We start from the raw sequence: 16,956 nt of genomic DNA on the forward strand, positions 1-16,956 counted from the left end.
TCAACAGGATAGGCCATCAATAGCGGATTACTCGGGGTCCAACTCCCGCGGCCACTGCCAACTACCTGTTTTGAAGGGGGTGCAGCGATCGTACGAGCGCTGCTTCCCCTTCATTTCTACTTGCTCACTGTAAATTGTTGAAAAAGATGTAGCGGCAATTCACAGTATTGCATTACAGTATTGCTTCTCCCATTCAAGTAGAAATGAAGGTGAAGCACTGAACCCCCTTCAAAATAGATGATCAGTGAGGGTCCCGGGAGTCGGACCCCTACGGATCAGCTATTGATCGCCTATCCTAAAGGCAAACCCCTTTAAAGTCTATGTATACCTTTGAATGTTTTTTTATTTTTATGAAATCAATGTTTTTTTGTGTTTTTAGGCACTTCTTTAATTGACTTCTATTAATTTGTTTTACTTCTTATGTATCCTGTATACAAAGAAGCTGTATCGTTCACGCTCAGCCAATTCTCAGTTCAGCTGAACTGACGGCTTGGCTGAGAGTGGCTCATGTGTGTCTCTGACACACAGGATCCAGCTCATATAAATTACATTTAAGTTATGAAAATAGAGGTGATCGATATTAGGTGGATCCTGTGCGTCAGACACACAAAGGAACCGCTCTCAGCCAAGCCGTCAGTTCAGAAAACTGACAGAATGGGCTGAGAACGATCGATACAGCTTCACTGTATACAGAATACTGTACATAGAAACTATCATAAAAAGTAAAAAAAATAAAAAATAAAAGTCAATTTAAAAGTGCTGAAAAACACAAGAAACATTGATTTAATAAAAAAAAAAGTCCATCAAAAAAGTATACATAGGATTTAAGGGTATTTACACACACAGCACTTATATTGTAGCTTTTCTACAGAATATCCGCATCATTTATATGTGTTACGCGCAGATTTTACTGTGGATTTCACCCCTGCACTGAAAAGGGTGAAATCTGCGGTGAACATCCAGAACAGAATGAGAATGCTGTGAATTTGAAAATCCACAGAATGTTCGGCTTTTCCGTGCAGTCTTCTGCAAATCCGGACAGAAAATCTGCTACGAGCGCAGGGGGAGTAACAATGACGGGACAGGGAAATTGCTGAGCCATTTGTGAATTTTCTGCTAGATCAGCATTGGGACTACTTGTTGTCGGGATGCCAGATTAACAGGGATGTTCCTCAGATTTGGTTTACTTCTCACATTCCACTTTATAAATAATCCTGTTCAGTACATACTGTATTTATTTTAAACCACTCAAAGAACAAAACCTCAATGGTAAGAAATTAACATAACGCAAAGCAAAAGAGCGATAAATCATTGTGTTCCCTTTGTCAACACTTAAGACAGGAGAAACATTCCTAGAGGAAAATATTTAGAGAGCAACCGCAATTTAACGCTGCATGATCAGCACAACAGGTAACTGGAGATCATGCATTATCTATGTGAATGACCTTATGGGTTCTTAAAGAGGCTCTGTCACCAGATTATCAAATCCCTCTCTCCTATTGCATATGATTGGCGCTGCAATGTAGATAACAGTAACGTTTTTTGTTTTTTTTTAAAACGATCATTTTTGGCTAAGTTATGAGCAATTTTATATTTATGCAAATGAGCCTTTCTAATGGACAACTGGGCGTGTTTTCTCTTATTTCCAACTGGGCGTGTATTGTGTTTTTAGCAACTGGGCGTGTTTACTTCTTTCACTGCACAATCTCACTGTGCTGTGAATCATGCTGGGCTGGAACAATGAGAAGTGTAGGACACTGATTGGTCACTGATTAGTCACTGATTGGTCAGCGTCATACACTCCTCTGTACAACACCCAGTTGGTAAAAAGTAAAAACACGCCCAGTTGTCCATTGAGAAACTCATTAGCATAAATCTAAGCTAGCTCATAACTTGCTCAAAAATGATTGTTTTTCAAAATAAAAACCACTGCTGTTATCTACATTACAGCGCCGATCAGATTATGTAGGAGATAGGGCACTTATAATCTGGTGACAGAGCCTCTTTAACTGCAGTGCGTCTCCCATTGGACCCTGAATCTTCTAGGGTCTAGAAAGTTTCAACAACCACAGTCGCCAAGCTGAGCCCCTATAGGAGTCTATGGGGGAAGTGGAAATTTAGCAAAAAGAAAACATTAACTTCAATTGAGAAGTCAGAAAAAATCATGTGTGCAGGAGGCTGTATGGCAGTACACGGAGTCCCCTATGGCTCATTACAACAGAGCTGCAAGGACTTTGTGCGACAATGAATTTTAAGAGATATTCTACTCTACAACTAATTCTTCTAGGGGAGAATAGCTGTGTAATATGAAATTAGATGAAAAATGTCATTAGTTTTTCTTGTTCGATCCGTACGGAATCTGACAGAAAAATTACCATGACTCTGTATAAAATCGGAGACATACAGAGATACAAGTAAGGACCATAGAAGTCTATGATTGCCCCATTATGGCTCTGTACAACTCAAAGATTGTACAACGCTATAACAAGGTCATGCGGATGAGCACTAAGGCTAGTTTCCGATATTGCACCCGTATTTAACCGTCCAGTCCATATTATGGACTAAACACCGAAAACCCCTGTAGATCACAATAGAACGCTGGTCCAAGTGTTAGGTATGTAAAACAAGCTCTATAATACAGGTGCAATACACTAATTTTGGGCTATGAATACGCTTTAAAGGGCTTTAACGATCATAGACTGATGGAATAATATTTTAAAGAAGTTGTGTTGCAGTTCTCTGTATAGCAGGTGGCTTGAAGCACCGATGTGCAGGAAAAAACTGTGAAGGGGCCGCAGCACTGAACCCTTCATTCTCAAGATCGGTGGGGATCAGAGTGTTGACACTGACCAGAGTGTTGACATTTAATGATAAGAATACCTCTTTAAAACCAGGACAAATACTTTAGATTAGGGGCAAATGGGGACTGTGTGAAATGTGCCAAATCTTTTGGAGAATATTAGTAAGAGTATACAGAATATTGGGATTTGTTAACTTTGTAATCTAAATGATGAGAAACAAATACATCCCCCCTTTTCTGATCCTTCAGACAGTACTGGAATTAATGAAAACGCGAGCATGGATAAGTATTTCTTTGCGGTCCATCACCATGTACATCTGATAGAAATTCACTGAACTCAAAGCTGCACTAACCACTCTTCTTGGACAAAGATGATAGGCATTGGGAAATTGTCTTATTAACCAGGGGAGACAACATATTTGGAGAAAAGCAAAACATATTGAAAGGTTTTAGGAAAGAGGAATATGTTTAAAAAGTAGCCTGTGCGTCCCATTGTAAATGTGCTTTTCATTTGCGGAGAGAGGGAGAAGACGTTTGTAAGTTTTAAGGGGAGTGGAATGTAAATTACTTACAATCACTGTCATGCATGGAGAAAACAATGTTAGATGGTGATTTTCACATTATCCTATGCGGAAAGTGTACAAAAAATTTTTGCTCTCCAAAAAGTGACAGTGTAAGGAACACGACCATTCCTAAATAGGTCCATATCAATTCAATTTATCTTCAAACTGCTAATTTCTATGGTGCAGATCACTAAATCATTGTCTTCATGCCTTTTAATCTGGCCATACATACGAGATGAAAAAAAATAATTGGCACCATCACCAATCAATCTGTGTATGGAGACAGCTCGACATTTCCCCAACTGCAGATGTTGGGTCAAGTGGGATTGGGCATGTTGAATTTCAAGAACAATCATTTGCTCTTGCGGGAGATCGTTTAATCCTTACCGAGAGTCCAAGTTTCTGGGGAGGCCGGGGGTGAAAGCTGTAACACATATGAACAATGATTTATGGCGAATTTAGGGCAATTTTTTACTGTGGGGAAGAATACCATATAAAATATTGATATTAACATCAGTTGTATGGAAAACGAGATAATGATATGGTGGATGCCAAGCTCAGGTTCCTCTATAAAGGATCTTAAATCAATGGAAAATATCAAGAGAATTTAATGCAATTCTATTTTAAAAATAAAACATAAAATAAGTTGTCAATATAGATAACTTGAGGTTAAAGTATAAAAAAATGATCTACGCATTGAGATCGAAAATAAATCACTCCATGATGGTTAAAGGGTTATTCCCAAGTGGAGTCTTCTTTTTTTTATTTTTATGCATCCTAAACAAATAAAAATATAAATATAGTGGTTTAAAAAAAATAAAAAATCATAATTTCCTAACTCCCTTTTTTTTTCAACTAGATAACGCAGCTAGTGGTGGTTATATTTTCTAAACGGGGGCATAAGCGGCTTGATGTCAATCAAGCCACTGTTCTCGGTTAGTGCGCCCCCCCTCCCTGTGGCTAGCTCCATTGGAACTCCCTCTAGGAGTGTAGTCCCCAGCCAGACCATTTCCGACGCTCTGGCCGGGGATTCCTATCCTGGAGGAGCCCTGACTGTTGGCTCCGTGCTGTAAGCTGCACATAAATCAGATGTATGAGCCAGCGTCATTCCCTGTCTCCTGTGCCCCCATTGGCAGTACAGAAGCCCGCACTGATACAGGGCTGGCTTCTTTACAGCAGATGGGAGCATAGGAGACCGAGCAGGACGCGGTCTCATGCATCTGATCTATGTGCAGCTTACACCACCGACATTGGCCAGTCCATGCTGCGGTGTAGCATAAGTATGTAACAGACAATGTTACATACCTAGTCCTGATAAGGGCTCAGCTAACTCGGCCTTCCTTTACTCATGTGCCAAGTACAGGACGGCTCCAGGGGTAATGTGCATGCGTGCGGGCTGTCCTACATACTTGAATCGAATTCAAGAGAGGTGTTTGAGCAGGGAGCTACTGCGCATGCACTGGCATGCGCGTTCCAGAGATCCCGGCCATCCTCACTGCAAAATAAGAAGATAGACCGCAAGCGTGGCCACCGATGCTGAATCCCGGTGGTGGTCATAACCATACGTAACAGGTTACAAACAATGAAGAGAAGCCTGGCTGGAGAATAATTCATATCTGCAAACCAGTATAGATTTGAAAAATGAATGTATTTACTAAAATACCGATATTGACATATCTAACATTTTATATATGATTGCCGAGTTGGGAATACGGCTTTAATATATTTCACAAATGTATCCCTCCACATCTTCCTATACACAGAACTCAATATGGAATCCATAGAATTATATGCGCCCATACTGAACCTCTGTGTGATATTAGAAGTATGCACACGGAAAAAAATTATTCTAACATTTAATTTGAGTCAATTAGGAAAAAAAAAGACTTGTATGCTTCATCACTCGCTCTATTCTAGAAGTATCTACTAAGGAGAATACTGTGATGTGTTTCTAAGCAGAGTACCCCCTAACTCAAATTACCTAAAAGTACCCCCCGGCTAGAATCATACTTTTGCTTCACATTAAATGCCCAGTATGATATGAGGGCAGTGCAAGTACCCCCTCACGCAGAAGTCAGCAACCTTCGGCACTCCAGCTGTTGTGAAACTACAATTCCCAGCATGCCCTGACAACCTTTGGCTGGAATAATAAAGCCTTTGCTTCTCAGTGCATACTGGGAGTTGTAGTTTCACAGCAGCTGGAGTGCCGAACTTTGCTGACCCCTGCCCTAGGGATATGGCATGTACCCCCTGGGTACACATACCATAGGTTGAGAACCTAAGCTGTAGACACTCTGCTATACAAGGACAATGCACACTGAACTGCCCGTAGAGCCCGGCCTTGCCACAAAAAAAATGAAAGGGTTAAGAACAGATTAAACAATTAGAGTGTAACCCTTGGTGTCCCTTTTGGTAAACCAGTACAGACACAAATAGACTTTCAGATTACACAATATCAAGGATATTTCCGCTAGCTGAGATGCCCCAAATCCCAATCATTTAAACGGCCCAAGAAAGAGATCCATCACATTGAACAAGCCATCTGTGCGAGCAGCACATTATCAGGACAGGTTCTCAGCCTCTTAATCTAAACAAGACTATATCTATTCACTGACAGGAAGCAGAGATATTGAAAATGGGGAGACATCTATACTTCAACTTTTTAATATACTTTTAACGTCTCCGTTTTATCTATATAGAATTCAAAACCCCCTCTAGTACGTATGAGCATCACAAACTACAAGGTACTGACAGGAGACAAGGCAACACTCACGTTAGGCAATTTTTTTTATGGAAAAACGTGATCACATCTGAATTACTTTGCGCATGGGTAAGAACTCTGCACACAAATCACAAATGTTTTTATGAATCCAGTTTTGTCTGACGGCAGAACACAAAAATATGTTCCATACACAACACGTGCGCGATTTCCATGAGGTCATGTCGCGGCGTGAGATAAAAGAATTATTGTCATGTGTCGGAAGCTGCAAAATGACTTGACCTTAATTTTGCACTTGCTGTTTTTGAGAGGTAAAACACAACAATCTCTGCTGCCAAAAACCGGGAATACATTAGGGCTCTTGAAAAAAAAAATGTGTTCCATTACTTACGATGGAACAATCGATCAAATATTTTTTTTTTATAGATTTTTCCTCAGGAAAGGGAAAGTATAATGACATCTTTTTGAAATGTTTGAAAGAAAGATCTTCAGATCGGATGTATGCCCCGATCCATGCAAGGAGTTATTCAGGGAAAAACTGTAAGATATTATCCTATAACATCTCATGACAGATAACCATATGTACTAGAGGAGAGGAGGAAAATCACCTTGAATGATTTAAAACTCGTACCATAATTGTCTCAATAAGGCAGAGTTCCGGCATGAAGGAACGGCGTCAGCTACATTAAAGAATTGAAAATATCAGGATTATGTGAACATTTGGTTGGCATTATTCCCAGCGCACAAACCACTATAAAAATAAACTTTTTATAAAAGGATTTGGCCTATCGTAACAAGGGGAAATTTCTCTCTTTATAGGGAAGATTGAGTTGCCCGATTCAAAATCAGATGAAATGTTTAAGCTGCTACTTGCTTATCATCCGTCCATCTCCCGAAATCCTCCTCGCCGCCCCGTTCTGAAGTCTTAACTTAAAAGACACATTGGCTTGTTACAGTCATATTTCAAAGGGGAAACAGGCGCAAGGCCTGACTTCTGGGTGTGAAAGGAAACAAATTTTCTCATATGTGATTTTAATAGTAAAGATTTTCTTTGATCTCCTTGGTATAGAAAATAAAACGACATAAGGAAAAATCTGGGCTCCGTCTACAGGATGTTGAGATAGGATAGGTAATTGGAAACATAATAATGTCACCTTGAAGTTAAGTGGTCACAGAAAGTGTGGATTTCCACGTTTACACTGCATAGACCAGGAAAATCCATTTACAGAAGGCTGAGCGACATATCTATGCACACCTGTTGTATATGAAGACAAAGAACGTTAGCGGTTTTTCTCCTAGCGACATGATCTATATCTCGATGCCCATATTACACATGATATCAGCAGAATTACAGGTTTGATACCAGGATCATTTTCGCTGTCATCACCAGTCACTAATAATTTAGAGGTTTCTTTATTACAGGAGACTTCTGACGGATGTGCCTGCATACAAGACTCTGTTCACATTACATTTGTAATGTGGGTTCTATTTATACACTGCTTATACGCCGACATGCCCATAAACTTCAATAGCCAATGTGCCATATATGTGGCATATGTTCAGCTGGTATTTGTCGACATATTTTGACTGTATTGAAAAGCCTAGTAGTCTAAACTGGTCAATATAAGAGATGAAACCAAAATATGTATACCATGCGATGGCAGAGGTATAGTTCATATGGTCGGCAGTACACCAGTAGCGTATGCCCCAAATATGATGTGAACAGAGGCTTAGGGGATCACAGACCCTGCTGATAAGAATTATTCTGGTATTGTTAGGGAATTGCAATATCCTAACCTATGTTTATAGGATCATGTAAAGGTGAACCTATGCTTGCGATAATTCGGATTTATACATTTACAATTTGATGTCTAAATCTATATCTCTCTCTTGCACTTTCACTAAATTCACCTCACCCATGTAATATATTCGCAACACAAAGTCCAACCATGGCGCGAGGCGACATCTTGCCAGCTTTCCTTCATTAAAGTGTACCTTAATCCAAGAATGGAAACCGGTCACTGCTCCTATAGGGATTATTTTCTTGTGACCAGATCACTCAATGTGTCCACCTCTCCCAATAGTCCCTGGCAGTCCGTCACAGTGAGAGGAGGCTCCTATTCCTTCTCACTGTGGAGATATGATTAAAAGGGGTTGTCCACATTTTACAATACCCCTTTGTCAGAAGGGCCCTCGTAAATAAGCTGATCACAGGTGGCACCTCTGCTGTGACCCCCAGAGATCTACCATAATCTGGGGGGGGGGGTGGCAGCAAGTGTTTAGTTACCTTGCAGCACCATCACAGGGGAAGTCAATCGGCCAGCCAAGTAATTGCAAATCATGTCTCCAGAAAACGCAAGAGATTTTTTTTGTTGCCGCTCTCTTCTCGAAATTATTGACTCCCATCTATTATCTCCATAACAGCGATTTTAAAATTATTGAAACTTTGCCTCTTTTCCGTAAGTAAATTTCTTATTATGGGATTATATTTCCCTCTTCACCACAATAGAGGCTAAAATATGGATCAGTACATAAAACTATATGGTAGTAACTAAAATATACAATTAGTTAAGCCATTATTCCCCAGATACAAGGTATTTTTTTACTGAACAATATGGTATACATAGCTAAAGATATCATGTATTATAGAGACTCCTATCCAAGTGACAGCCATGTGGGGCTTCGGGGTCAATGGGGCTATATGGTTTTAATTTACTGTACTTCGTCTATTTTCCATTTCCTCTTATGATGCAGCCAAAATTCTCGTCCATACTCAGATTGGCAAACATGTTGATTAGTTCCTTTGATTCCCAGTCTCCATCTTCTTTCACTTATCTGTTTAATTTAGATAAGAAACCAGTAGCATGAACACTACGGCAATTACCATTTCTCACATTACTTTTCTGCTGGATAATATACACTGGGCTCATTACCCTGTGATTTATATTCTCTTTGTTCCTAAGTTGAACTTCATTTCCAGTCTGGAAATGTTTCCAATTCAGCTCAATTTGATTCTTGTTCAAGCTTCACCTTTTTTGGCGTAGAAGTGTCATGGGATGACGATAATCAGAGATGGGAAAGGGTTTAGAGGGTGTAAAGGGTTTATATATATGTGTGTGTGTGTGTGTGTGTGTATGTGTGTATGTATGTGTGTATGTGTGTGTGTATATATATATATATATATATATATATATATATATGTATGTGTGTGTATGTGTGTGTATATGTATATATATATATATATATATATATATATATATATGTATACACATATATATACATATATACAGGCCGATGCCTATAAGGCATCTGTTCTGAATGGTGTTACCTAAACCTTAAACCTTACCCAACCAGTGGTGGACATTAAACGCTGATCCAGAAATCTCTATGGAGCATGACAGTAGAAGATGTGACAATATTTCAGGTAACATTCACATTGGTAGGAATAATCTTCACATGATGTCATGGATTTCATTTATAATGGAAGAGATGATTCTGTGACGTACCCTTCATACAATGGACCCCATTCACTAATAATGGGGTCTATTAAGGTTCCGTCGAGGTTTCCGTCATTTTAACATGATGGAAACCCCAACGGTCATAGTCTCTTGTAGGTTATCATTACACTTGCTCTATGACCCATTACTATTCGGAAGTCCTACATGTGTATTTGCTTTTAAATCATTACTTGTGTATGTTTAAGTGTCACTTTACCTGCAATATCCCACCTGATCTTATATCGTTCAAGGAAAGAGGCAGATGACATGCTGGGGGGCACAGTTGCCAAGCATCCATACAACACCTAAAGAGTCTTGTGCCTGCATGAGTCCTAGTTTGATCTCTATGCCCCATGTAAGATCAGGCAGAATATCACAAGTAAGGAACCTTTTACATCGGTCAATATAGTTACATAGTTACATAGTTACATAGTTAGTACGGCTGAAAAAAGACACATGTCCATCAAGTCCAACCAAGGGAAGGGAAAAGGGAAGGAAAAATTTCTACACATAGGAGCTAATATTTTTTTGTTCTAGGAAATTATCTAACCCTTTTTTTAAAGCCATCTACTGTCCCTGCTGTGACCAGCTCCTGCGGTAGGCTATTCCATAAATTCACCGTTCTTACTGTAAAGAAGCCTTGTCGCCTCTGCAGCTTGAACCTTTTTTTCTCCAGACGGAGGGAGTGCCCCCTTGTTTTTTGAGGGGGTTTTACAAGGAACAGGATATCACCATATTTTTTGTATGTGCCATTAATATATTTATATAAGTTAATCATGTCCCCCCTTAGTCGTCTTTTTTCAAGGCTAAATAGGTTTAATTCTTTCAATCTTTCCTCATAACTTAAATTCTCCATGCCCCTTATTAGCTTCGTTGCTCTTCTTTGTATTTTTTCCAACTCCAGGGCATCCTTTCTATGAACTGGAGCCCAGAACTGAACTGCATATTCTAGATGGGGCCTCACTAATGCTTTGTAAAGTGGCAATATTACATCTCTGTCCCGCGAGTCCATGCCTCTTTTAATACACGACAATATCCTGCTGGCCTTTGAAGCAGCTGATTGACACTGCATGCTGTTATTGAGTTTATGATTTACAAGTACACCCAGATCCTTCTCAACAAGTGAATCCGCCAGTGTAGCTCCCCCTAGGACATATGATGCATGCAGGTTGTTGGTACCCAGATGCATAACTTTACATTTATCTACATTAAACTTCATTTGCCAAGTGGACGCCCAAACACTTAGTTTGTTTAAATCTGCCTGCAATTCACAAACATCTTCCATAGTCTGAACTATATTACATAGCTTGGTGTCATCTGCAAAAATAGAAATAGTGCTATTAATCCCATCCTCTATATCATTAATAAATAAGTTGAATAATAGTGGTCCCAGCACTGAACCCTGGGGTACACCACTTATAACCGGTGACCATTCAGAGAAGGAGTCATTGACCACAACTCTCTGGATACGGTCCTTGAGCCAATTCTCAATCCAATTACAAACTATATTTTCTAAACCTATAGTCCGTAATTTACCCATTAGGCGTCTATGGGGGACAGTGTCAAATGCCTTTGCAAAGTCCAAAAACACTAAATCCACAGCGGCCCCTCTGTCTAGACTTCTGCTTACCTCTTCATAAAAACAGATTAGGTTAGTTTGACAACTTCTGTCCTTAGTAAAACCGTGCTGGCTGTCACTTATAATGCTATTTATTGTCACATAATCCTGTATATAGTCCCTCAATAGCCCCTCAAACATTTTCCCCACGATGGATGTTAAGCTTACTGGTCTATAATTACCCGGGGAAGACCTAGAGCCCTTTTTGAAAATAGGCACCACATTTGCCCTGCGCCAGTCCCTTGGCACTATACCAGTCACTAGAGATTCTCTGAATATTATGAAAAGGGGGACAGAAATAACTGAACTAAGCTCTTTAAGAATTCTAGGGTGTAACCCATCTGGTCCCGGAGCCTTGTGCACATTTATTTTATTTAATTTAGCTTGGACCATCTCTACATTCATCCAATTCAGTATATCAGCCGATATATTAACAGCACTGGCACCGGCTACATCAGCTGCTCTTTCTTCAGTTGTATATACAGAGCTAAAGAACCCATTTAGTAACTCTGCCTTCTCTTGATCCCCTGTGATCAACTCCCCATTACCATTATCTAGGGGTCCTACATGTTCAGACCTTGGCTTTTTTGCATTTATATGCTTGAAGAATTTTTTAGGATTTGTTTTACTATCCTTGGCCACCTGCCTTTCATTTTGTATTTTTGCTAATTTTATTACATTTTTACAGATTTTATTAAGCTCTTTATATTTTACAAAGATGGGCCATAAAAAACGAGCGCCGATAAATGTAGGCTGTGGTGGATGCCTAACAGTGGCATCGGTCACCCACATACTATTAAGGGATATGTTCAATAGATACATTAACTCTCATGACCTTTTTATGTCATATCCGTTAAAACAATACCATAATAGTCTATACATGTCGGATGCCACTGTTAGGCTAATATGGCATTCATTTTAAAGGTACGTCATGAAAAGCTCATGATGAATTTGTTTAACGGATGCCTGTGACATCAGCCATAGGCTCCAATGTTAAAAAAAACATATAACGCTATTCCATATCTCAAAAAAAAAAAAGTATATCGACGTTGTTCGGTCTGGTCAATAACAGAACAAATTCCCACCTGCATGATACAAATATATATGGTGCTATATAGAAATGATGTCAATAATAATGTCCTCCAACCTATAAAGCTGTATAGCAGTCAGTAGCATCTGAACTTTCAGCAACTTTCTGCCAAGACACACTGGGAGTTGTAGTGTCACCACAGGTTGCAGACCACTGCTCTAGAGTGACCTCCTGTAAGCAACCACCCCGGGCATGTAAAGGGAACAGCTCTGATGAGGAGAGGGGAGACAGTACTAACAATATAACCATAAGGCAGTAAACCTACCAGAAATCAAGGTCCATCCTATGGGTATAGCTATAAAGTTCCCTTACATTTTAACAAATTCCATTTGGGTGACATATAAAACTTGCTGAAAACACAATGCCATAGGTCAAATATGGTGTGAACTTTAAGCAGCAAGTGAGGTGCAATAGGTCAGATGGTGATGCTTATCTGCTGTCCATCATCGTCTAGGGTTCACTGCATTATACAATATAGGAAACATGAAGCGGCGGAAAAAAGATGGTAATCTCGTTGGGGAATGGACTCAGATCTTTAAAAAGTATCTGGGACCTGCAGAAATACTTGCTTTTAAAACAAAATTAGTTTTAATGCTCAGGACTACAATATACACAATATCATCATCTCCGTTCAGAAATGGATAATCATTTTAGGTACAACAGTAATATTTTACACCACAAAACTGCCATCACAGCCTGCCATGATTTAATAATGATGAATATCAAAACTAGTGCAATATAGGAGTAACACAGTCTTTACTATTCTTCTTCTTCTTCTTGGGTATCTACGCGGCCGCATAATCGTCACTGAACGGAAGTGTAAAAAACTATATACAGGGTGGATGGGAAAACAGCCATTTGTGCTGCTAAGAACTATGGTGCTGCAGCATTGACCTAGTACATCCTATACTACATGGCATTTTCAAATATGGCAGAAAGGTATTGGGTATTCACTGGCATAAAGGTATTGGGCTCAAGTGTTGCGTTAGCTCTGGGGTCCAGGAGCTCTAAAGGGAACCTATCAGCATATTCATGATGCACTATCCACGGGAAGCATAAAATAGCAACAGGTGCCGAACTAGACTGAACTATCTTTACTCTATAGTGCTGCAGAGAAAATATCATTTTAATAAGTGCCAGGCCCAGAGAGAAGAAGTGTCCGTTTGGCAGCTACCTTCTGGCTTTAAATAGGGAGAGACCTGTCAATCAAAATGCGACAAGCAAGGAGAAGACTGAGGGGAGCCGCCTATTGGACACTTCTCCCTAAGACCGGCACTTATTAAAATTGTGTTTCTGAAGCTAGCGTGGAATACACTGGTTATGTTAGGGCACTGGAAAAGCCAGCTTTCTCTACTATTTCTTCTTCTCTTCTATGGTTAAATGCAATAGATAAAGCAGTTAAAATAATTAACAAAAAGAATGTATAAACAACATAATGTTTTATGTGTTGGAAAAGCTATTTTTCCCAGGGAACCAATCTAGATACAGTGGGTGGAGGTGCCATGCTGTAACACATCAGCTTTAGCTTCTTCCAGCACCATAATAGTAGACATAGTTCAGAGTATAAACAAGTTATTTCATGGTTAAGATATAAAACTGCCGAGAAAGGGATCCAGTCCAGAAAATGTATAAGACCTGCTGCACAATATCATTTCATGCTGTACATTACATAAGAGATGATTAACGCTCACTCTCTCATCAATTATGACTTGGGGAAAATGGGTCAAACGTGGTCCAAAAACATTTATATCTCATAAATAAATGATACAATCCTTCTTAGTATTCAAATGGGTTAGGTTAAAAAAAAAAGAAAAAGAAAAAACGGGAAAAAAAATAACACAAATGACATATGTAAAAGAAGACACAATTTTTCTGGCTTGCTCATGCGGTATTTCATAAGATCAGTAACTATAATGAGAATTAGAATAAAAAATCTGAAATAAAATCCACTTTACCTTCTTCCACTATAGGTCTTGGCACCACAAATGGAATTTCTTGAATGGGTTCAATGTGTTTATGCCCAGCACTCATAATTTTAATGTGTGGCAAGCAGAAAACAAGAGTTCCTGGCATAGAAGCCTGACCATTGTACCAACTTCTTACTGTTCCTGGAATATCGTTTGACACAATGGTGCTTGGGGATGGTAGACTGTCATTCGGGAAAAAGACACAAAACGTCTGGATCTCAACCTAAGTAGACCGTAAAAAGAAGATGATATTTTCAGAAACAAAAGAAAAGTTATCTATGGTAGAAAAACAACTGATGGTACAAAATGGCATAAGATTTGCATGATTTAAAAAATTCCACAAACCGTTTTTTTTAGACATTTATGGTGCTGTGAAATTTCATTGTGAAAAATTAACGTGTTGTGCAGTTTGTCCAGGAAAAAAAAAAAAGAGCAGAAGTAATCTCAACCTAAATGTAGATGAATTTGTGTTCAAGACACAAACTTTTAAAGCTGCTCAAAAAAAGGGAACTGTGCCCCATACTGCTTTAACAAACCCGTTTTTTTAGCTAAATTTAATTTTGTAATAATATGTGAATATGGAAGTAGGCAAAACAGAAGATTGGTCCTACCAAGCCTGCTTGCCTCTTCTGAGATTGTAAAGATACTTAACACCAGGACAGACCTCTTTAAAGAGGCTCTGTCACCACATTATAAGTGCCCTATCTTGTACATGATGTGATCGGCGCTGTAAGGCTGGGTTCACACGACCTATTTTCAGGCGTAAACGAGGCGTATTATGCCTCGACTTACGCCTGAAAATAGGGCTACAATACGTCGGCAAACATCTGCCCATTCATTTGAATGGGTTTGCCGACGTACTGTGCAGACGACCTGTAATTTACGCATCGTCGTTTGACAGCTGTCAAACGACGACGCGTAAATTGACTGCCTCGGCAAAGAAGTGCAGGACACTTCTTTGCAACGTAATTTGAGCCGTTCTTCATTGAAGTCAATGAAGAGCAGCTCAAGATTTACAAGCGTCACAGACGCCTCGCATAATGCGAGGAGGAGCTTTTACGTCTGAAACGAGGCAGCTGTTTTCTCCTGAAAACAGTCTGTCTTTTCAGACGTAAAAGCAAGCTAGCGTGTGCACATACCCTAATGTAGATAACGGCAGTGTTTTTTATTTAGAAAAACTATCTATTTTCACCAAGTTATGACCTATTTTAGCTTTATGCTAATGACTTTCTTAATAGACAACTGGGCGTGTTTTTACTTTTGACCAAGTGGGCGTTGTAAAGAGAAGTGTATGACGCTGACCAATCAGTGTCATACACCTCTCCATTTATTTACTCTGCACATTATGATCTAGAAAGATCACTATGTGCAGTCACATACACACACATTAACGTTACTGAAGTGTCTTGAGAGTTAATAGACATCACCTCCAGCCAGGACGCGATGTCTATTCACAATCCCGACACTTCGGTAACGCAAGCGTAATCTCGCGAGATCTCACTATAAATGACAGCACAGCGTGCTCTCGATGTGCTGTGTGATTAAGTCACACACAAATGTTACTGAAGTGACAGGATTGTGAATAGACATCACGTCCTGGTTGGACGCGATGTCTGATGTTAATGTGCGTGTATGTGATGAACATAGTGAACAACGCAGGATCACTATGTGCAGAGTAAATGAATGGAGAGAAGTGTATGACGCTGATTGGTCAGCGTCATACACTTCTCTCCACAACGCCCACTTGGTCAAAAGTAAAAACACGCCCAGTTGTCTATTAAGAAAATCATTAGCATAAAGCTAAAATAGGTCATAACTTGGTGAAAATAGATAGTTTTTCTAAATAAAAAACACTGCTGTAATCTACATTACAGTGCCGACCATATTATGTACAAGATAGGGCACATATAATGTGGTGACAGAGCCTCTTTAAGTAACTGCATCTTTTAGATGCTCTATTGGAAACCACTCAGTAGGTGCTATGGCATCCGCTTAACGGCACCTAGAATCCACAGTCGGAGCACTTGTTTTAAATGCTTGCTTAATGCAAATGTGCCATGGATGCACTGGGAAGAGGTATTGGCGCATTCATTTAGTAACCAGTCCAACAGAAATGAATCAGACATTCATCTCAAAGCTAGATCGGCACTGTACCGACTACAGAAAATGGAAGAGAGCAGCAGCCATGACATAACTCACCTGTGGTGCTTATATGATTTTTCTAAACAATTATTTTAGGTGGCGAATGTCTAAGGAAACAAACACAGAAATATAGATTCACCCTGAACTAAGGTATGTGCAACCATTTAATATTTTTATCATTTTAAATTGCATTACTGCTATATTTACTATACTTATAATGTGAGGTTCTTAGCGAAGATTTTTATCAAATTGTGTGGGCCCACCTGCCACAGCATGGACAACCTCTAAGTGTAGTGACCCATCTGTATGAAGTTATCCATGTCGTGGCAGGTGGGGTTACACATCTTAAAATGTGCGCTAAGAACCTCCCACCTAAAAGTATTGGAAATATAGCAGAAATGCAATTTAAAATAATAAAAATATCTTAGAGAAACTATCAGCCGGTGAACGCGGGGAAACGATCGTTCATCGGCTGATCACATATTTTATGTTCTCGCTAGTCAGCAGCACATTTCCCTGTGTAAACAGTGAGCTGTGCTGCCGACATGATGCAAATGCAT

General features: G+C 39.5%; 1 protein-coding gene across 1 annotated transcript in view; it reads right to left on the reverse strand.

Annotated features, from left to right (window-relative positions):
• Positions 1-16,956, reverse strand: part of VPS13B (vacuolar protein sorting 13 homolog B) — an 886,671-nt gene that overhangs the window by 397,246 nt on the left and 472,469 nt on the right. Inside the window, exon 23 of the mRNA XM_075825953.1 lies at positions 14,243-14,477. Within this exon, the coding sequence (XP_075682068.1) occupies positions 14,243-14,477 (235 nt within the window). The remainder of the gene's footprint in view (positions 1-14,242; positions 14,478-16,956) is intronic.

The sequence above is a fragment of the Rhinoderma darwinii genome, chromosome 5, assembly GCF_050947455.1.
Source record: "Rhinoderma darwinii isolate aRhiDar2 chromosome 5, aRhiDar2.hap1, whole genome shotgun sequence".
NCBI lineage: Eukaryota > Metazoa > Chordata > Amphibia > Anura > Rhinodermatidae > Rhinoderma > Rhinoderma darwinii.